Source organism: Anopheles maculipalpis, chromosome 2RL, assembly GCF_943734695.1.
Source record: "Anopheles maculipalpis chromosome 2RL, idAnoMacuDA_375_x, whole genome shotgun sequence".
NCBI lineage: Eukaryota > Metazoa > Arthropoda > Insecta > Diptera > Culicidae > Anopheles > Anopheles maculipalpis.
The window spans coordinates 86,395,602-86,417,140 of record NC_064871.1 but is presented as its reverse complement, the minus strand read 5'-3'; the positions used below and the strand labels follow the sequence as shown (position 1 = coordinate 86,417,140).

At 42.9% G+C, this 21,539-nt stretch overlaps 1 protein-coding gene across 4 annotated transcripts in view; it reads right to left on the bottom strand.

Annotated features, from left to right (window-relative positions):
• Positions 1–136: 136 nt before the first annotated feature.
• LOC126568374 (uncharacterized) overlaps positions 137–21,539 on the bottom strand; it is a 112,993-nt gene continuing 91,590 nt past the window's right edge. Inside the window, exons 2-7 of one of the 4 annotated variants that reach the window (XM_050224839.1) lie at positions 18,823–19,019; positions 18,531–18,702; positions 17,750–17,855; positions 14,523–14,704; positions 1,314–1,439; positions 137–397 (exon numbers count right to left, since the gene is read on the bottom strand). In XM_050224839.1, coding sequence (XP_050080796.1) covers positions 276–397; positions 1,314–1,439; positions 14,523–14,704; positions 17,750–17,855; positions 18,531–18,702; positions 18,823–19,019 — 905 coding nt within the window. In that variant the 3' untranslated portion in view covers positions 137–275. Of the gene's footprint in view, positions 398–823; positions 878–1,313; positions 1,440–14,522; positions 14,705–17,749; positions 17,856–18,530; positions 18,703–18,822; positions 19,020–21,539 lie in introns of all 4 variants that reach the window. The other 3 variants (XM_050224840.1, XM_050224841.1, XM_050224842.1) reach the window with 3 other exon arrangements.

The following is a 21,539-nucleotide window of genomic DNA, read 5'->3' as shown; positions in this document are numbered from 1 at the left end:
GAGTTTTGGACTATCACGTTGACGAATTGCACGCATACACCCACTCACACACAAACACACAAGCACACAATGCTGGCGAGCACAACCGTGTACCGCTGATTATCGTGTTCAGTGAAAAGAAGTAGCACCAACCAAGTTTTGGCGCCTTAATGGCGGCACACCGCAACACAATACGGGAGGCTGGCTGTGGGTGTGGTGGCTTCTTAGCTGTGTATGAAGTTGAGGTGCAGTCGGCGGTTCCGGATCTCGACGTCGGTGTACTGCTTCAAGCTCATCTACAAGAGCGTTGTGGTGAAGATGAGCAAAATCGTCACTACGGTCGCCAGCACGCTTGTGGTCGTTCGTAGCGGCACCGGAAGACTGCTGCTAGCGCCGTTCGATTCGGTCGCGTTAAAGCCTGCACAAGAGACGGAAAGGGTTGTTGTGGGTTAGATTGTGTAGACGAAATCGTATGAAAGGGGAGACATTAAACAAATTAAAACTAAATAAATGAAAATATTCCATTCACTTTCAATTTACCGAAATTGAATTTTAAAACCAAATAAAAACAAATGAAAAATGTTAAATGGAGCAAAAACGAATGAAAAGAATTCAGAATTCTCCCAAATAATATGACACATTTAAATGCTATTTCTATGCCGTTTTTATTCTACGATTAGTCCATCGAAATAATAAAATGTTGTATTGGACCTTGTCCTGAAAGCTCATCCGTGAGTCGGTTGGTCCCGCGCCCGCAGTTCGGCTGCGACCATTGCGAAAATTAGTGCCACTAAAACTATCTTAACTATAATGTTTTCGAATCTACCAATACTGTAGCCGATACCGGTTGTTTCGTTGCCCGTGCTTCCACTGGAGCCGGCCGGAGGACTGTCTGGATCTGAACGGTCGAATAGTTTTGTGGGTAAATTTAGAAAAGAGAACCATTTTGATTAAACTTTCTTCTTCAGTGTTTGGACTTGAACGGTCTAAATGAATGTCGTTAGAGCGTTTGAATGCTTAAAGCTTGCAGGCGAACGGTACGATCTAGACGAATGATTTGAATGTGTAGCATGATGTAGCTTGTTGCTTTCACCCTAAACACCTATCCTTTCTCTTTTATTCTGATTTTAATAATCATAAAAGATATAAAATCAACCCTACTATGTACAGACTGATAAAACAAAATCAAGAATATTTAAAGGGAAAACTATAAACAAAACCCAAAGGCAAAACAAGAACAACACTTCGTAAAACACGAAACAGAAGAGTGAAAATGCAAACGGAACAATCCGACACAATGGTCTGGGGTGGCCAGCTGTTCGGGTCCGCCTTACCCTTCTTCTGTAGGTTTTCCGGTGCCGCTTGCAGCATTTCGACCGTCGTCGTGGTCGCCACCGTAGTGGTAGTGGTTTTCAGATGCGATTCTGGAAGCGGTTTATTGTTAGATTTAGTTTTGCGCGCTTTAAAGGAAAGATGTGGAATGTTAGAAAGAAGAAGAGAGAAAGAAAGAAGAGGGAAGAGGTGATCCAGAGGGAGGAGGGGTGGAGTGCAGAGTGAATGGATTGTTGGGAGTAGATGAGTAGAAAATGTTAGTTAGTAAGGTTTCGATGGTTTTGATGTGTAGTTGTTAAGCTACTACTAGACAGGCAGGCCAGAGGTGGATGTGGAAGCAAGGCGGGGTGAAAGGGTGCACTATTTGCACCATTAATAGTAATTGGGAATAATGCTGTTGAGCGGGGAATATGCATTAAATGGTTTCAGTTACTCGACACAGGCTGAAGCAATTCAACTGTTGTGGATGGTCAGATGAAATGTAAAATAGCGAGGCATATCTGTTGTACCTCAATACACAATGGTTATATGCATCGTTCATATTTTTGATTTTAAAGAAAAGGTATATTCAAAGAGGAATTTTCATTTTTGAAATGCTAAATTTCCGTAACAGGTGGGCGGCAGAAAACTTCCTCTGCAAACCTCTTCTAGTGTGCCTCTTCTATCAGCTTCAGCTTCTCAAGATGGCCTTGGAAGAATCCGTGCCCCGTTTTGCATTTGGTGGATGTGGAACTCCACCTCCCCAAAACGACGCAAGTACCATGTGGAGTTGCATCTCATTCCTGTTGCCACATTTGGAGCGAAAGCTCTCGCTCGATCCTTCTAGCCATCAAATGGCTTGGTTGACTTCCCAATACCACGTAGTTGGAGAGCCAGTAATCACTACTGGGGATACAGTCCGGATGGGATTTGAGTCCCGGTCCAGCCTTGTGAAAGCCGTTGTCGCTGCCGTCACTTCCACCGCGGACCGTGGAAAGAAAATAGAAATCCCTTGCTGTGGATATTAGCAACTATTCAAATATATATATTTCCTGAACGATTACAGCTTTCTTAGAAGTCAGAGTCGACCGTCTCATTTCTTTAAGCACCCACTAGAAAATAGATAATTCCATAAGATAGTCATACCATCACTACACGCACAAGCGAACGACCCATTTCGAACAGAATCCAATCAAACAAAATTGCTGGGACAGTCTTTGCATTGTTGAATCGCTTCATGATTGCTTCTTAATCTTCCATCACATCTGCATCACTGCATCACCGTTAGCTTGTTTTGTCTGTTAATAAACCTCCACCTGCCACGGTGCCTGCTCCTTCATCTTGAGCATTCTCGAAGATCAGAGGATGAAATTTTATTTCTTCAAAAGCAACATAAACGGAATAAACGAGCACGCGGGGTAGGTAAGAAATCAAAGCGTAACCGGTAATGGCTCGTAGAGCGTTTATGGACAATGAGCATTACGGTGCGCTTCTTAATCTGTAAATCTTAAGCACAATAGCAACTCGTTGCTATCTCTGCCACTACAACCGAGCCAGCCAAGGGCCAATGGTAGGTGGTCTTTAGCAGCATTATTTACTGATTTACTGTGCAGCAACCAAGCAACTGCTCGAGGAAGAAACAAACAAGATGCAATTTTTGCATAAAGAGTGCATAAAGTTGAAGAGAGAGAGAGAGAGAGAGAGAGAGAGAGAGAGAGAGAGAGAGAGAGAGCGACACACAATGAGCATAATGATGCACAATGGTAGAACTGCATTGGGATTGTCGTGCCCCGCTTTAGACGCAGCACGACCTCCTCGGCCTTCCCGTGTTTCATTTTGAGAACATAAGAGATCCCGGAGAACCATGATCCCATTATCTTAATTAGTCCCATTTCCTCATTATCTTCTGCGGGCTTGATACAACCGGCTTATTGCACTTGGTGCTTGTGTCTCAAGCGTTCTGGGGGGGAATTGAAATTGTTTCATTTTTCTTTCCATTATGTTATTTGGAAAGGCACTCATTGCAAGGAACGACAGGCCCGCCACCCGCCCGCGTAGCCCGAAGGATTAAGAGCAAAGCGGTAAAAAACGAACGATTAGATGGGAAAGAAAATCAGATATCAGCTTTATTACAGACTGGAATTGATTTTTCGATTGTTTGCTATGATTGTTTTCTGCCCTTTGTGCCCTCATAATCTGAACTGGAAGAGACTGAATGAGCTGACATTTTAAGCTGTTCCTATGTTAGGGGAGGTAGTCACTCTTGTGATGATTAATTAGGCAGGAGGATTATGAGAATGGTTTAAGGGCAAAGAAAATGTGCTTGAAATTCGTTTTACTCTTGTTGTCTTACTAAGAATAGATGATTACATTCTCCGTAAAGAGCTTTCGATGAATTAAAAAGCAAAGCGTTTCTTTATCATTACATTGAGTACTCTTTAACAAAATAAATTATTTTGCTGGTGTTATAGCAGATCATTTTTATTGCAACTGTTTTTGTGAAAAATAAAACATACAACGAGCGGTATTAGAACAAATTGTGTATAGTAAGATGAAAAACATCATTGAAAAATCCTCGTCAATTCCAGGATATTAAATAGTTAAGGGAAAATCTTGGTGTAAAGCGGAAAAATGGACAATGTGGCTATAAGCTGCGATAAGTAAAGGCCAACTAATGATTTATTTTGAATGATTGTTAGCTAATTGGGCGTCCAAAAGAAATATTTGGTGTCAACTGCATAGAGGTAGGCGTCAAATGAATATTTTTTAATTTGTCTATGCACTACCAGCGCTCTGAATGAGTAAATTAATATTTTTTAACGTTATCAACGTGTTTATTAAGCCTGTGGGCAACCTTAAACAATCTGATGCTTATTTTGTTTGCTCTGTAATATTTGTTTTAAGCTAAAATATCTGTGAAATAAGCAATTTGCTTACAAAAAATAACTTTTCCTTTTAATTTCTCTTCCATATTCTTTTGATTGTGAATTTTCATTTAGTAGAGCTTAACGAAGGAATGCTTGTGTGGCAGTCTTTTAACCACTTCTAGCCCATTAGTACGGCAAGAAAACGCCTTCGAAGTGTTGTTTATTTTCAAACGATTCCTCAACAAACAGTAACGTTCCCAGCGCTGCATTAGCCTGAACCACGTGAAGGTGTATGTGTATGTGAAAAACAACCTTTTCCTGGATTCAATATTCCATGTTTGTCCACTATCAAGCAACTCAATCCCCATCATCATCATCATCAACGTTGCCGATCATTAGCCTAGTCGGCATCATCTTCATCTCCAGCGAGAATGTGTTGTTTTCTACTTAAGCACCTTCATTTTTGCGTTTGCTTACGGTGTGGCTGGTCCGTCGATTTCCAACCGCCCGGAACGATCTCGGCAGTAAACGAAGTGGTAACAGTTCTACATTGATAATGTGTTTGATACGCTTTTTCGTACTGCGTTTTCCTTCCCGGAACGGACGGAGATACGTACGGTTGGAGCTGAAACTGTCCCAAAGGAGATATCTCCGGATGATAACCTGTACGGTAGGAAGGATGGAGCATGGCTGAAAAGGGAAATCAATTCCATCGGATAAGGCCAGTTTTATTGGTTGCGATGTTTTGTTTGTCCGGCACCAGTTTGCCTAAAGGAAACTTTTCTTGTTTTTTTTTCGCCTGGTTCTCTAATGTCCGACGAGGTCTTTAAGATTTTACTTGAAAAGAAGTAGTAGTAGTAGTAGCAGCGGTGGGAGCGTTGGTAGCAGTTAGACAAACGACCAAACGACACGGAGACCGAGATGGATCTTCTGCCAGTTCAGGCGAATGCCAGTCTCTGAATGCGTGTGTTTGAGTTAAGGATTTGAGCCCGGTACCGGTATTGTTTTACGGCGAGTTTTTCCCAATTTTAGTGCCGGAAGTTGAGCAACTAATCTGTAGAAGACTTTGTTTACTTTGCGAAGTGTATCGAAGGCTCGATAAAGGAAGGATTATTTCACTTGATTGCGAAAGAAATGGGAAGTATCTTTAGTCGGCGTAAGAAGCGATGATGATTGAAGACATCCGGGCTGCAGCAGATGAAAAGAGCATCCAGATGGATGTGCCTAATTGCTGTGTTGCGAGGCTTTTAATAAAGAGGCTTCAGCCTTTGCATGTCCTCGAGCTCGCGATTACTCATCCACAGTGACAGGTGTGTTGTACATACTGCTGATTTAGTTGGTTTCTCGGAGATGACGTATTACTCCATATGTCATGCCGGTCCGTTTGATACGCAAACAATGCCTAAAGACCTCCCCAAAAGCGTTGATCCGCACGCTAATGTGCGCTAGCACTGGGCTCTTGCTGGTGGTGACTTGTCAGCGACACAGTCGTGTACGGCCGTCTTCTAAGTCGTGCAAGAGACCATGCACGAAAGAGGATAATTGAAAACAGCTGGTCCAATTGAATCTTCAGTCCGTCGGCTTAGCTAATTCCAAGACAATACAGCCTTCAAGGTTCCAGGCTTCGGTAAGTTTTTAGCAATGCCTCCGGACCAACGGTGAAGTTAAAGCCTCATTGTTCTCATTGCTCCTACGGTCCTGCGATCGGACTAATTCCTCTCGTCACAACAATTAATGCCAAAGTCCGTGTACGGGTACCCGCGTACTTACGCACGTACCGTACCGGAAGGGGTTGCATGTCTGCTGACGACTAGCAAATGAGCTTAGCAGCACGAGATGACGATGCATCGAAACACGTGCTCGATGCCGGTACTCAAACGTCCCGGGACGAATCGGATGTCCATTAAGGATAGTTGTGGCCATCCCACGCAAGAAGTGCATTGTCACCACGAACCAGACCGACCGACACGTATCACGCCGGCCGTTAGGTGAACTGCATTCGGGTTGACAGGTTGAGCCTGACTTGCAATCAGGTCAGGTATCGTCTTGCACACGCTCCAGCACGGGAGAATTGACTGCGACATCTCAATTAATCATTTCGCTTCACCTAACTCACGGCAAACAGACCATTCGCCGGGATCAATGTCAGGAAGTTAGGGCCGCGGGAGTCTTCATCCTTCGCCCGAAAATTCGTACCACCGCGGTCGTATGTTGAGCACGTTGATAAATGGCTTTTTCCCGGCTGGTGGCACGTTGGTGAAAAATAGCTGCTTCACCTGATACGCTTCTTTACGCGTCCGGTCATGTCCGGTTTTCGTGTGCACTTCAATGACTTCAATGTCAAACGGGAAGTTCGCGGGAAGGAGTAAGCTGTAACACGTGCACAGGGGCGGAAGCTAATGCCTGGGCAGTAGTTGCACCCGATATGGTGATTACCACGATGTCATCTTTCACCGTTGGCCAATTTGACGGGAAACGTCATATCGGTTTGCATGCATGGGTGTGTTACGCGTGTGTTTCTGAGTGAACGTTTGACATCTCGAACAAAAGCGAAGCGTCTCTGGCAACGTTCAGGGGCAGCCAAAGATGTCTCTAATCATGAACCGGTGGCGTCATGTTTCACGTTCATTAGCGTGTTTGGTCGGTTGGATAAATTGAAATCCGATAAGTGACGTACACGGGGGCCGACGTGTACGTTCCATCCGTCCGTCCACTCGTTGTCAATGGATGGTGGAGCATTCATGCGTGAGACCTACTTTCTCGTGTGACGTTTTCGCTGTCACATGTGGCAAGAAGATTTGTGGCCAATCGGATACTATTCATTCCTTTTTTCTCTTCAAATCCCTACCGGACGAGGCGATAGGTTCTTTCCGGTGTGAAATTACTGTTTCTGATAGTGATGGGTTGACTGAAGTGTCCCAAAAGTATAGCTTTATTAGAATTCCCCAATATTGGCGACACTTTATAAGGGCCGTTTTTATCAACACTTTGAACTTATGTTTGTAAACCAATGCAACTAAGTGCTTCTATCACGTACGCCCTTGTTCCGGGAGAACAAATTCTTGTAGTGACAGCTGGTCACGTTGCTTCTGGCGTGAACGTGTGCATCCGGTATCGGTCAATTAGCTGAGATTGACATCACATTTTCTTTCCCTTTCCTTTCCCTTTCTGATTACTCGTGTAAAAGATGATGATAAAAGCAGAACAAAAAAAAAAAAAAGCTCCGAGACCTCCTGCTAGTGACACTGACTGATTCTGTCGTGTCCAAAATGGCGCATGATGTCACTGGCAAACTGGAACACTGACAGCGCTGTATCATTGATCGTTGGTAACGAACGCATTCATAAGGTTTTTTCGTTCCATTAATTATAAACAAAATCAACCACCGTTCCAGCATACAAGCGCCTTGATAGAGGGAAACAACCGAAAGAAACACATTGTATGGTTTTCAAAAAAAAAGGTCGTTTTTTGGTTGGTTTGTTTTTGCTGTTTGCGAGAAGCCAATCCACCAACGTAAACGGTACGAGTATACACCACAATGGAGGAGTGGTGACAATTTTTGCGGGACAGAAACGAGCGTTTCAGTTTTGAATGAACAAAACGCAAACGGCCCGGACGATGATGTGCCACGATGCCGCTCATTTTCATTTACTAGAATGGATCGTGGGTAATTCATTAAATAAATTATCATCATCATGATCTGGTGCTTTGGCAGGACCCGGGTGGATCCAGAGCACCGTACTCATTTATTCATTTTCCTTAAGTTTCGCTTTTTTTGGTGGGTCGTCTGTGTTGTGATTTTTTTGGAGGGTAGTCCGCAATGAATCCACAAGGACATAGGGTGCAAAAACTTCGTGCTCCGAAAACACCTTTTCTTTACATACACTTTCTACTCACCCTTATAATGGTAATCACTACGGTTATGGTCGATTTTTATTAGAATCGTTTTAGAATGCTGAATTGTTTCACCGTTTTTTGCTGCTCGGGCACGGGCTCTTGGCGGGTGTTAGCCACGCGTCGTCACACATTCGGAAATTTACATCCAAAGCACGCGGGTGCGGAAAACACCATCCACAACGCAAGAACTCAAGGGCTCAGCCAAACAAACGAGTGCCCGCAGTGCGCTGGCTAGGCGCTTTCAATATTCTTTTCGTAGTTTTTTCCTGTCCGTATCGTTCGGACAGCGCTGTCCGTGCCCGGGTGAAAATGGACCCATTTTGCGACTGGATGAAATTAGCTGTGAACTGTGGACATGAAGCACATAGAAACACACACAAAAGCAAGACATTTTCGGGTGCTAAATCCCGTCCCGTTTGACGGTGGTTGGAAAATCGCCCAGTTTTGTGGAATTGCCAAACCAACCGTTATAGATAGCGATCGTGTAAAGGGCAGTTGGTGCTGGTGCCGACGGCAAAAACATATCCTCGCAAAACATCCAAACCGCATTGGCATAATTAGTACGCTAGGGTGGGGTGCGTATATAGCTGGGGCACAAGCAAAGCACTAACTAGCCTAGGCCAGCTTACGAGGAAAGTGTGTATTAATTCTTTCACTACTGCAGGTAGCTTAGCGTTTGAGACGGTCAGCTTGGTGTTTGGACAGTGTTTGGTGTCGTTTTTTTGTTTTGTTGGGATGGGTGATCATTAACGGGCCACCGATAGCGTCTATTAACAAGATTTTAGACCAGGAAGGGCGTTGAAGTTTTGCCTGAGCGTGTGAATGTTTTGCAGTTGAAAATTAATTTATTAGAACGATTTAAGCCATCCTCTTATCGGCGTGAGTGCTGCTTTTTGGGAGGTCTTTTTGTTTGCTTTCAAGGTTGGTAACAACCGGTAGCAGTTTTTTGAGAATGGTTTTAGATTATTTTAGCATGCAAATTTGTGTGCTGTTAACTTTTGTTTGGTTCTTCTAATTATTTCTGCTTTAGTTTCGCGCAACTTAAAACTGACAGCGAATAACTACAGGCAATCATGGAGTTCTACAAATATTTTTTAATGGTATTTATTGGTTTAGAAGTCGAATAAATAGTCTCGGCAAATTTGAAAGGAAAAAACCAACTGTCCAAGCTTTTCGAGGACAGCATTTCGATTTTTCTGCAAAAAATTGAGGCAAAATAAGGCGACGTGAAAGCTGCAGCAAGCGAGCCCAGCGAAATGGCAATAGAGTTGGGCAACCGCCACGCGAGCTGCCAAGACGAAACGTCCTAATTGAGATAAGTAGTGATGAATGTTTTAATTAGCCACTGTTGTTAAGTCCTTGAAACTGATGCTCGTCTACCGATTTCTTCCCACTCCCGTCTCCCGCGTTACGATGGAAGAGGTTTTCGATTGTGTTTTGGTTTTTTAATTTGCACCACGTTTGCGCCATTTCTCTTGAAGCTCGCAGTCACTTGCTGTAGTACCAATCGCTCCTACTTTCTCTCACTCACACACATACACTTTTATAATGCTTTATTTTTCTCTTCATTTCCTTGATTTGTGTTTTGATGTTTATTTTTGTTTTCTTCACACCACCACTGCAGCATCTTGGAGTGAATGGTTTGGTGGTGGTAAAAAATTTCTCTCAGCTTTTTTCCACCCTCCTCGGCGGCGGAGCCGAGAAATTGCTGCTATTGCTGGTGTGGAAAGTGCAACCACGTCATCAACCTACGACCAGGAGGGTGTGCTAATTAACTTTCCAGCAAGGCCTGTCCAGCAGGGGGAAAAACAATTTTCATTTCATCATTTTCGCTACGCTATTTTCGTTTCCCTCGTTTTCCGTTTTCCATACGCTCCTTCAAGCAATCGGACAGCCTGCAGGCAGTCAGAGCAGTGTTTTTGGTTGCTGTATTTTTGTGCCACCCACTCACTGCGACCAGTTGTGTGTTTGTGGGACGATGCTTTAGAAAAGCATAACTCAAATTGTGCCAACAAAACAGCAAGGCGGACAACGTTTTAACCGTAGGTTTGTTACAAACAACGTGGCAAAGTACACCTACTGTGTATCTCGTGCATCTCGGCACACTTTCAGCGCGTTCAGTGAGAATGAAAAACATCTCTGACCAAATCTGACCAAAGCACAAGAGGCAGAGCGTGGAAAGATAAAGGAGTGAAGCAGTGTCCGTGAACCAGTTGTCGGTGGAGAAAAACTGTGGCGCGGTTTGTGTAAGATGAATCGCCCCTGGAAGGTGAAAAACAGCAAAGAATTTTCCACTGCTCAAGATGAATTTTTCCCACCACCGCACTGACCTGAGGGAAGGAAAACTTTCTACCCATTGCGAGCAGTGGGGGGGGGGGGGGAAGTGAGAAACATTTATAATTTTACGTTCCCTGTTTTTTGCCCTCCACGCTATTCCTAACTCGAACACCACCATTACCGTATGGCGGTCAGAGCTGGCCATCCGCTTTGAACTGGACACCAACTGGCTGGATGGTTTTGGTGCAAAAACGCTCCCCAGCTAGGGTTTTGCGGTGAAGTTTTCATTTAAAAGCTCAACCGTGTGTCTGTGGATGAGGTAATGAGATGAGCAAAGCGCGTGGTGCAAATGCTCCAGGGCCAGCGTTCTCCTACGAGCCCACGGGCTGGCCGGGAAGCTGAAGACGTCTGTTAGAAATATCTGTAATTAAGTTTTTCTTTCGTGCGCTTCTATTTCTTACCGTGCTTCGTTTTAAATGGGAAAAACCTACCATCGAGAAACATGTATCACAGTGGGTATGTGGGGGATGGATACGCAGTCACGTTGCAATACGATGCTTCTGCGGTGCAGTGCGCAGCACGCGATGAAAATAGCAAAACGCGTAAAGTAGAAACATTTGGTCTAGGGAGGGCTTTGGGAAAATCATTCCCAGCTGGTGGAGGAGGCAAAAAAGCTCTATGGCGAACTGTCATCTAGCGTTCGGTGTCCTGGCACTGGGATGACAAATGAGTTTTATGGTGAGAATGTAATTTGCAGCTGTGCGGGTGCAGCCAACTGCAACAAGGCACATGTTTTTCCCGATTATGCTCGTTGCTCGTTGAAGTTTTGCGCTTAACTTCTTACGAGTGTAGCTTCCTGTTTCCTCTGGGATGTCTCTATTGGTATAAATAGTTTTTGACATCCGCTCTAATGGTTTTGTTGCTTTCTTTTCGATCATATGATGTTAAACCATAGTTCTTGAAAGTCGGCCTGGCTGTTGTGATTTGTGTACATGTTGGTTATTATCAAATTTGTTTAATTCCGAGCTTGGTTAAACTTTGGTTTATAGCTTCATTATGTGGTAATGATTCAAGTATTTATCAATTAACTTTAACAGTCATCAGAAAACAGAAGCCTCCATGTTTTATGCAAGCTAAGATGATTGTAAGTGAATGCATTAACATTACTTAAGATAAAGAAGAAAAAGTAAATAAAAACAATCGTAAAATGGTAACCATCCCGTCAAACACCATCATGCAAATCTCATTAGAAAGAAATTTCCAATTCACCACTCCAAGCTAAAAAGACACCACAAAGAAAACCTTTCGATTAGGAAGCACAATCTCCGCCCCGGATACAAATTCGTGTAATAAGCCCAATCATAAAGCGACCGACTCATCCACCCCGTAGCTCTACACTCGACTCGAGCGGATTATCTATTCGTGCAACATTTGGCATTTTGATTCGGGTTGGGCAAATACTAAATAGGCACAGGCACCTCCGAACCACCAAACCTCAGCAGGGCAGTTGATCATTGTTTTTAAATTAGCTATTCCACTTCTTTATGCTTCCTGGCTTCCCACTGTTGTCCCTTTGGCGAGACCAGCCCTGACGGTCGAATACGGATCATTTTCCATTGCTCATTGGCCCATTCGGCTATCTTTCGCGTTCGCGTTTCAGCCTGGCCGAGCTTTTCCGGCTCGATAAACGATAAGCGAACGATTATGAAGTAGTGTGGTGGGGCGTTTTGGGGCGTTTCGTTGTCAGTACTTTTGTACTTTTCTACTCAAACTCTCTCTACGCCATTCTATGTCTCGCGCACAGCACGGCTATGTTTATTTGTGCTGAATGATATTTCATCATCATCATCATCGTTTCTGTTGTTTTTTTGCTTTGCCGTTCGCTGCTAGACTATGTACCGCACCCGGTCCGGCGTATCACGTACCACGGTGGAAGTGGAAAAAAACGTGCCCTCAACGTTCATTAGTAAACATTGCGCTCGAACAAATTTTCCCTTTCCCGCCCGTTGGGCGGTTGGGCGCCCGAACGGTACTACAGCCACTGTGTAGTAACGGTGGAACGATTTCTTATTACATTTTTTTTTTCTTTTGGGGAGGCCATCGGGGTAAAATATTACGATTCATTGGCAGAACGCGTACCGAGGCTGGGCGCGATTGGTGGAGCGAATTCAATGAAGGGAAAGTGAAAGAATGATCGAGTGAAGAAAGTCTTAAGGAGTTTTTCCTTGCGTGCGCTGGTGTTCGGTCTTTCGAAATAACAAGCAAAAAAAAAAAAGCAGACGAAAGCACTCGGGCTCGTTGAAGCATATTGCAAGCAAAACCCGGAACAAAGAAGGACACACTGCCGGTCTGGTGGGAATGGATGTAAAAAAAATGAGGACATAGAAAAAAACAAAGAAAAACTAATTAAAACAAGACGTTTCAGCATTACATTTCTCATGCGGAGTGTTCTTTTTTCGCTGAGTGCCCGTGATTTCTATGCCATTTTCCGTGTATTCGTCCATTTCAAACCATCCATACAGGATGACGTTTCGAATAGTAGTGAGAGGTGAGACAAAGCGTAGGGTGACTTTTTAAGGCTCTTTATGTTCCACAGTGGAGCAACATTTACGGAAAGAAATTCTAAAGCAGGTTTCTTACTCTTCTTGTTATTGTCAAGCATCTCATTTTCAGTTACAACGATTTTTTGGGTGATTTTTTTCTCTTCCCTCTTTTGCGTCAAATAGTACAAAAAGAGAGGTAAGAAAATGCAATACACACACACACACCTCCTGGAACAAGGTGACTGAGTTGAAGTTTTCCTAAACACAAATCACTTCCAATCACCGAATCGGGATTTAGTTTTTTCAACACGCCCGCCCGCCCGAAAACGATTTGACATCTGTTGACACTTTGGGGATTTCTTGGAAAAGGAGGTTTTTTTTCCCCCTTCTTACTCATGATTTTTCTGTTTCCTTTGCTTGCTTTCGTTTGCAGCAAGAGGAGCGAGTTTTTATTTACTTTCCGGGCGTACGAAAATAAAATTGTGTGGGTGATGGAACAGGATCAATGGCAAGTGCGAATAGAACAGCTTGTTGGGCAATGTGTTGCGAAGGCAGCACAGTTGGAAAATTGAGAACATGAATAATGCAACAGCGGGTGAGTGTGTTATTTTGTGTAATTTTTCAAAGTGTTAGACATAAAATTTGTTTTAAATGCTAACGACATATATTTTTATAATGCTAAATAGTCCGTAAAGACATTTTTGTACAATGTGTTGCATTGTTTTAGGAGCTAAATTAATTACTTTGCTGTGCATTTTGTTGTTGTGCTACTCGTCGTTTTAATTCCTTTTTTAATATTCAATCAGCAAGAAATTTGCTTGTAAATTTTCACATTAATAATCACATTAAAATATTTCGAGATAACCCCAACAACCCTGCAGCATCACGCCTTAGTGCACTTTCCTTGTTTACTGCTCAAATCGAAACCAAAACGGTGGATAGTGAAAATAAGTAAATACTTTTTTTTCCATATTATCACTAAGATAAGATTTCTAAGATTTCTCTTATCAGTACCGATGCAAACCGACAGTATGCTGAGGATTTATCTGTGAAGCATGAAATTGATAACGCCATCGGCATCTGTCCTGTTAGCAACATGGGAAAGTGACACAAGAACCCCCTGATAAGAAGACGAAGGAAAACACAGGGCACAGGGGAAAACATGTGACACGGGGCACACACAGATACACTCGGAGAAGGTTAAAAGCTAACAGGAAACGCCATCAATCCGGTCGCTCCCAACGCAGGACCAACTTTTGACCGGGTGGTGTTGAATTAAAGAAGAGAAGCGAACACAAAAAAGTGTAGCATTCTTTTAGCGAAACGAATGTCAGCCCACGGTTGGGTGCGGTTGAATGGTAATGACTTTTCAACCGGTGTCAAGTTTTTGCTACGCCAAACGGAAAGGCTGTCTACCGAAGCAGGGGAACCAGCTGGCGAAGAAGCGGTGGTGTTTTTCTTTTGGCAATGGGAAAGCAGGAACAGGACGCGCTAACATGAATGGTTGAGTGAGGATGCGCAGACGATCATGCATATGGATATCGTGCAAACAGCTTGCTTGTGCTGTACGGTTTGTATGTTTTTTTTGTGGTTGTAGAAGCTGCTGATTGGCGTGAGCAGGTTGTGTGCATTCCACCACGGAACTTACCGTAGTACGTCGTCGAGCGGCGTTTGTTGTAGTTCGTCTCCGGTATCGAGAGCAGACACTCGATCATGGCCGGCGATTCGAGCTGATCCTTTCGTATCCGGCCGCTAATGGACACGTTGTACAGACCGTTCTCGCCCTGGACGGATTTTAGGTTCTCCGTCTCAAATAGCTCGTAGTTGATGCTGTAAGGGAAGGAGATGAGAAAAAGAATTGGAGAAGATGTAATTAAAATGGTTCGAAAAGGATGTTTGAAGTACGTAGAATCTTGGTCATATTTGTGTGTAGATCGAGTTAGAAGTTATTTTCTACTTTTTAGAAGAACATAGAGATTTTTTTTTTATTTTATTAACTTATTCATCATTTCAACGAACCTTGAGGTCCTAATACAGCATCTAAAGCATCTTCTTGTTGTCTTAACGACCTCTAAGGTCACACGCCGGCCATCGAAATGCCGGCCGACCGAAAGTCGATCCTCTACGGGGGGACTACGGGGGGACGGTCCGGATGGGATTTGAACCCCGGTCCAATCGTTTGAAGATCGGCGCTGCTGTCGCCTACACAATTACTCTCCTTCCAATAAGAAATAGATGGGTCTTGGATTGTTTGCGCCTGAAACTATTCTATTTCTTTGCTTTGTACTATGAATTATGTTGTGACCATGCTTTTAACGATGAGAGCATTCGTGAAGGAACGTCCGGTAGAGGTGACACTGACGACGATCTTCACACGGCAGAACCGAAGTTCAAATCCCATCCAGATCGTTCTCTCGTAGAGAAGACTGACCTCGCAACTATATGGTATTAGCCAGTCTGGCAGGTCAATCGAAGGCCGGCATGACGGAGGTCGTGAAGCCAAGACGAAAAACAAGACTACAAGGTAAAAGCCGGTTTCTCAGTCATTGATTCGCAAACATTTCTCACACTTTGTATGAAAGTTCCTTTTATGTTTTAAGATGAATAATCGTTTGTGAAGTTGGAAAAAAGCGGAAATCTTTAAATCGTTCCCTGACGCTTTCAATTGTTTTGTCGGAAAATGAATTATTTTTACTGAATTGAAGTGCAGTATTGATCAATTGCACCAACATAATTGAAAGCCTACATCCCATCACTTTGTATCAACATATTGCTGACCAACGCAAATAAACGCCCAAAGTGTTAGTCCTCACTTCATAGAAGCATAAATGAGCCTTCCATATCTTTTTTTTTTTCAAACTCAACACCACAACCACTACATCAACATGGTATGCAAATCGGCTTATACATATTTGAATAGATGTGTTTTGCTCGCTTTAATGTAATCGCCAATAAAACCCGAACAGCTCATTTGCAGTTCAATCAATCAGCCAACGGTAAGGATGGAGAGTCCGGTTGGGATTATGGGTCGAATGAAAAATGATTTCCTCGAACCGACTACCAACCACCACCAAGCAAGCCCGTGAACCGAACATGAAAATCAAAAGTAAGGCCGAAATAAAATAAAAAAACCGCTCTACATTATCCTTGGGCTATCTTTACATCCCATCGCTGGCTGGGACTCCCGATCGGCGGGGCAGTAAGCCCGATGTTTAACAGCATGTACGATTTATAGGTCTGGGGCGGTTCCGGTCGCTCCGGGTTTCCCTTAACGGGTGGAGATATTTCACTTGAAACACTTTATGCTCATCGTTTGATTATTGTTGAAGGGACCATTTCCTTAATCACCGGACAGGACCGGACCATGGTTGGCGGTTCGATACCCGCTCGAGGAAATCGATGTCGATCGTAAACGCGAAACCGTAACAGATTTTCAGTGATTGAATTTTCCCTTACCGACGATGGCCACAGGAAGGGTGCAAAAGAATATGTGTGTGTGTGTCCTTGCCCTCTTACCTACACACGCTGGAGGCTGGGCTTGACCTTTGCCCTGAGCTATCTTTTATAATTTTTGCTAAAAATCCCTTTTTTTCGTTGGAGTGGTACAGGTACGGACGTTCGATTTTTACTCCATACCGGACACAAATGACCGATGCGGTCGAGCGTGACCTTTTACCCCCGGTGGGTACGGGCGGGCGGAAAAATAACAACATGTCTTTTTTTTCTCGGTTTATTTTTCCACGGTCTCGATTTTCATATTTTTCAACACAGGCAACGGCTGGTTTGGCTGGTAAGGTTCGACATTGCACGTTCACGGTCTCGGTTTTGGGGTTGGTTGGTCGCGAGCGTAGGGAATCGAGTTTGATTTATCATTGAACCTTTAAAAAATGTGCCCCCTACCGGATACGGCCGAGTGCAAATGGCGGAAGCGGACTTCAACCCTTCCCTATGACCCTGGATGTTCGGGGATGGAACTGACCCAGGAAGGAGGCAAGTATGCGAGTTACAGGGCTTTCAATATCATCGTGGTTGAAAATGCTGAAGAGATGTTCGTTCAGTTTTGTTTTCAAATGAATGAAAGAAAATTTAAAATTATTTTAAGAAGAACATATGAATCAGGTGTTAGCAAATTTTGTAATGCGAAATGCATATTTTGGCCGGTTTTCGCGGAGAATTAGGAGATGCGGTGGCAATTTTTTAAATTTGCTTTACAGTTTTCCAGGGCTAGATTCTGGCAAAGGTTCGTCAACAAACCCTGTAATACTTTGTCCAGTAAAAAGGACGAAAAGAGGGGAATAAATCTGTTGATGAAGGTGATGAAGATGATGATGCGGGTGGAAAAATGAATTATGCAAATATTTTACTTATAATTTATTTCATACATTAAACTGGGATGATACTTTGTGCTGTCGTCGTGCCCAAAAGCGGGCGTTCAAAATAGGAGTCTTTAGGCGAGCGAAGCGGGTCAAAGGAGTACGGCAAGAGCAGTGGAGATTATTTCCTGTAGCAGCAGCAGTCATGGGTCGGCGCCATTGTGACCGGTATTTGTGAGCGTGTGTGTATCAAGGATTGCTCAATTGGAAAACATAATCGAACAGGCATCGAGCCGGCTGCTACCCTTTAACCTCACATACCCACAGAAAGCTCTCACAGAGTGAACAGAGACATTCGGGAGGTCGTACGGTTGGATCACGTACTCAGTTGATTGGCGTAGTGAGAGATTCATTTTGTAAAGTGGAAGGAAATGCGTGTCCCAATCAACTGTAGGTTATTTTTCCATTTTCGCTTGCTACCCTGTATCAAAAGGGTACGAGCGGGGTGTGGGTTAGCTGTATTGCTGTGGTTACCTGGTGATCAGAACTGGAAGGGACTTACCGTATCTGGAGCTCTGGCAGCGGGGAAATGTCCCGTGCGTGGCAATCAACCGTGATGTACCCATCGCCGTTCAGGTAGTAGCTTAGGTCGAATTTGCTTTCCCGAACTGGGTCGTAGAAATTGAGCCATCGAGAGAAATAAACGAAGAAAAAAAAAAACAAGGTTAGCAATGATATTAGTTTTTCGGTTCAGAAAAAGGTGATAAACGTGTTGTGTTAGGAAATGAGAGAAGCTTAAATGGCGTTGGAAAATGTGGCAAATGGAGTAATTGAATTTGTCGCATAGTGTCTAAAGAGCATGAAAGAATAAATCATTTCAGAAGCACATAACAATACAATTTCCTACAAAAATTGGAGTTGTTTAAAAGACAAGTTTAAACGCACCTAAATTTATGCAATCTGTAGGCGAATTTATTGACTGTGCGTCACAGTGTACTGCTAGAATTATTTAATTCATTTTATTTTTGTTACAGTAAAAACCTGCGTTAAAAGCCCATATGATTCCAATCATCAGTCAATGTGTTACAAAATCAGTTATTAAATTTTATTATGGTTCTATCCAGATGCATTTGATGAAGATGTTTTTTTTTATAGTTAGTTGATTTGTACAACGGACTTTCACGTTATGTGAATCTATTTTATGAAGTGAAAAAACAGAAAAAAAATCGTTGAAAAACGCCAAAAAAAGTACTAAACTTTTATAACTCTTTTGTGTGATGCATTAAAGCGCCTGCTGGCAGCGGCAAAGACAAATTCATTTTTGGATAGTGAGCACCACATACCGATTATTTTCAGCTTGGCCGATTTCCTATCGATGGACGCGTACGTCTGCACGATGCACATGTACTCGCCGGTAAAGTTGGCGAGCGGTTTGATGATCGCCATCGCTCGATGCTTGTGCAGATGCTCCTGTGACACGACGTAGCTCGTATCGACACGGTTCTTAAACGATTGCTGCGCGGTTGGATGGAGATAGTGGGATAGATAAAACATTTTTATTGCTTGCTGGGACATTCACTGCGATTATTACTGCTGTAGGTTCGACTAGAAAGTCGGACTGCAAACGATACTTACGAAAGGGAACGGATTTTTCGATGGGATCCACTGATAGACGGGCTGTCCATCCAGGAGCCATTTTAACACGAATCCTTTCTCACTTTCGTCCACCTCGTACTCGCAGTCCAGTATTAGCGGGTCGGGCGTTTTGGAAGTCTGATCGAGCAGGTAGGTTGAGGGGACTTTTAGGTTGATGATTTTCACCGCCGAACACGCTGTGGGGAATAAGAGAGCATGACAAAAAAATGGTTGAAGTATGTGAATTATTTAAAAAAAAGGTAGGTGTATGTGACGAAAATTGTTTAAGGTGATGAAATTCCACAATAAAGGTACTTTTTTTTTCTATCACATTTAAATTGATGTGCCATCCACTCATAACAGGGTAGTGCTTGTAAAAAAAATATGAAAATTAATTTGAATGCTCTCGTTCAATTTTTAATCGTTAGCATTTAACCAGCTTACCATCCATAGTGGGAGTCTACATTCATAAAAATGACTCGCTAATTCGTTATGCCCGTGCATAATAAAGCAATAAACGAAATGAAACAAAAACAGGATGATTCCTTTTTTTTCCATTTGATTTAAGAGTTGAATTGCGTGAAACCGTTTAGCTCGTTTTTGCCACATTTTTCCACATTTTTCTCCCTCCGTTTGCTGTAATTCAGCGTGCATTAGTGCATGAATGTATTATTCATTTATTTATCAAATAAAGCAAGCAAACCGATTCACCATACCACCCCAACCCGACCATGTCACATCAGTACGGTTTGATGTATGCGCTCTAGGATGAGCAACGTTTTATTTTTCTTGCTTCCCTGTTCGCTGTCCCACACGGTACAGTTCACCCGTCATCCCGTTTCGAAATGCAAAGCGGTGCAAAAGAAAAACGGACGCAAACTTGCACACTCCTTCCCCGCGGAGGTTTCGTGCTTGAAATATTCATTTCACACCCGACGTTGCGCCTGTGGATTGGGGAGAGATTCCAGCCAAACTGTCGCGTTCATATGCATCCATCCTAAAACCGGATCATGGTGGCCCACTCGCTTAGTAGCGCTGGCCCTGCCAAAACCCCCGTCCCGTCAGATTGTTTTCCCATTTGCCCACCTGTGCTGTGAGAGCAGCATTCGTCGGTACGGGAAGTTGCCAGTGTCGTTTAATATTTTATTCATCTTCATGTTCGTGAAAAAACTTCCGGTACCGCTTATCACGCAGAAGCGAGAAGGGAAACAGTTTTCAGCAGAGAATAGAATGGAAGGGAAGCATAAATAAAAGAAAAGTTGAGGGATTTTTCCTTCACGGTGTGCTCGTTTGTCGCGCACTGTCAGGGTAAACCGTTCATTATTCACTTAGTGCATTAGAAGTAGAGTCGGCTGCAATGTGGGTTGATGAAGGTGGAAACAATTTGTGTATGTGTGTATTTCGTTCTCTCCTGGGTGACAAAAGACGAGGGATAATTATTTCACAGCAGATTAGTATGATAAGAGGTGGATTGTTGAGTGTGTGAAGAGAAATACGATTTATGTATCACATACGTGTGATGGAGTGTTGCAAAAAGATTTTGTGAGTTTTTTTATTCTTAAATTTGTTTCTCGATCCGTTTGGATGATGGATTTCTGAAGCCTCTTTAGACTAAAATTTTAACTGATGTTTAATCTAAGATTAATTATCAATTTATTTTATAAAACATCCCAAAAACATTGTAAGTATTATGCTTAAAATTTATCAAAAAAAGTGTAGGATGAATGGCATAAAATATTAGGGAGCAATGCATAGTTTTATGCGTTGGATTTATTTTATATGTTCCGCGTTTCGTTTGTTTCGTTAGCAGTGATGAGGCTTAGTTATGATTGGTTTGATTTTTTGATGGCTGATTATTGATTGCAATGGTTATTACTGAAGGTGTTGATAATAATGATAAAAATATTTCAAAATTTGCTTCAATGCCACGACGAATGGTTAATTAAAGATTGAAATGGTTGTTCGCATGAAAACCTTATCCAAAGTTGATAAAGCTGTACCAAAAAATTGGCAATGCATTTCTCTCTCTCTCTCTCTCTCTCTCTCTCTCGCTCTCTCTCTCTCTCTCTCTCTCTCCATGCATTCGAAACCTTTTAATAACTTTATCTTTAAGGCTTTGATTGTATTAGTCATAGATTGCCTCTCAGCTTTTTTTAAAATTTCACGAGGGATGGCCTGGCAGTTTTGCAAGCATTTTATTTATTTAAAAGCTTCAACGTTGTTTTAACAATCTGCTTTAGATTGATTGTTGTAAAAGCCATGATTTGAATCCTTTTCATGGTTCAGTTATAAAAAAGGTATATTTGTTGGCCGTTTTTTGTTTGTGATCGTTTTTTACGGCTCCTTTCCGGGCTTACAAACCTGGATTCGAACACTATTTCTACTTTAATAAAATCTTTTCATAGCTTCACAAAGTTGTTGTTGCTTTCGGATTGTGCGTTCTGCCGAGGGTGGAGCCGAAAGCTACAATATTCAAATGCTGGCAAAGAAATAGAGTTGCGAAAAGCTTAAAGTATCCACAACAAAGAGGGTTATCTTGGGAGTCTGTTGCCAGTCGCCTCGGCATGGTGCTCCAAAAAGTGCATCGTTCCAGGGGGGTACCTTCTGGAACCAGAGAGGACACCAACATTAAAACGATATCTGGCAACAACATCATTCATAACCAACCACACCAGGGATAAGGCGCACTTAAATTGAGGGAGAAGAAAATGTCTACC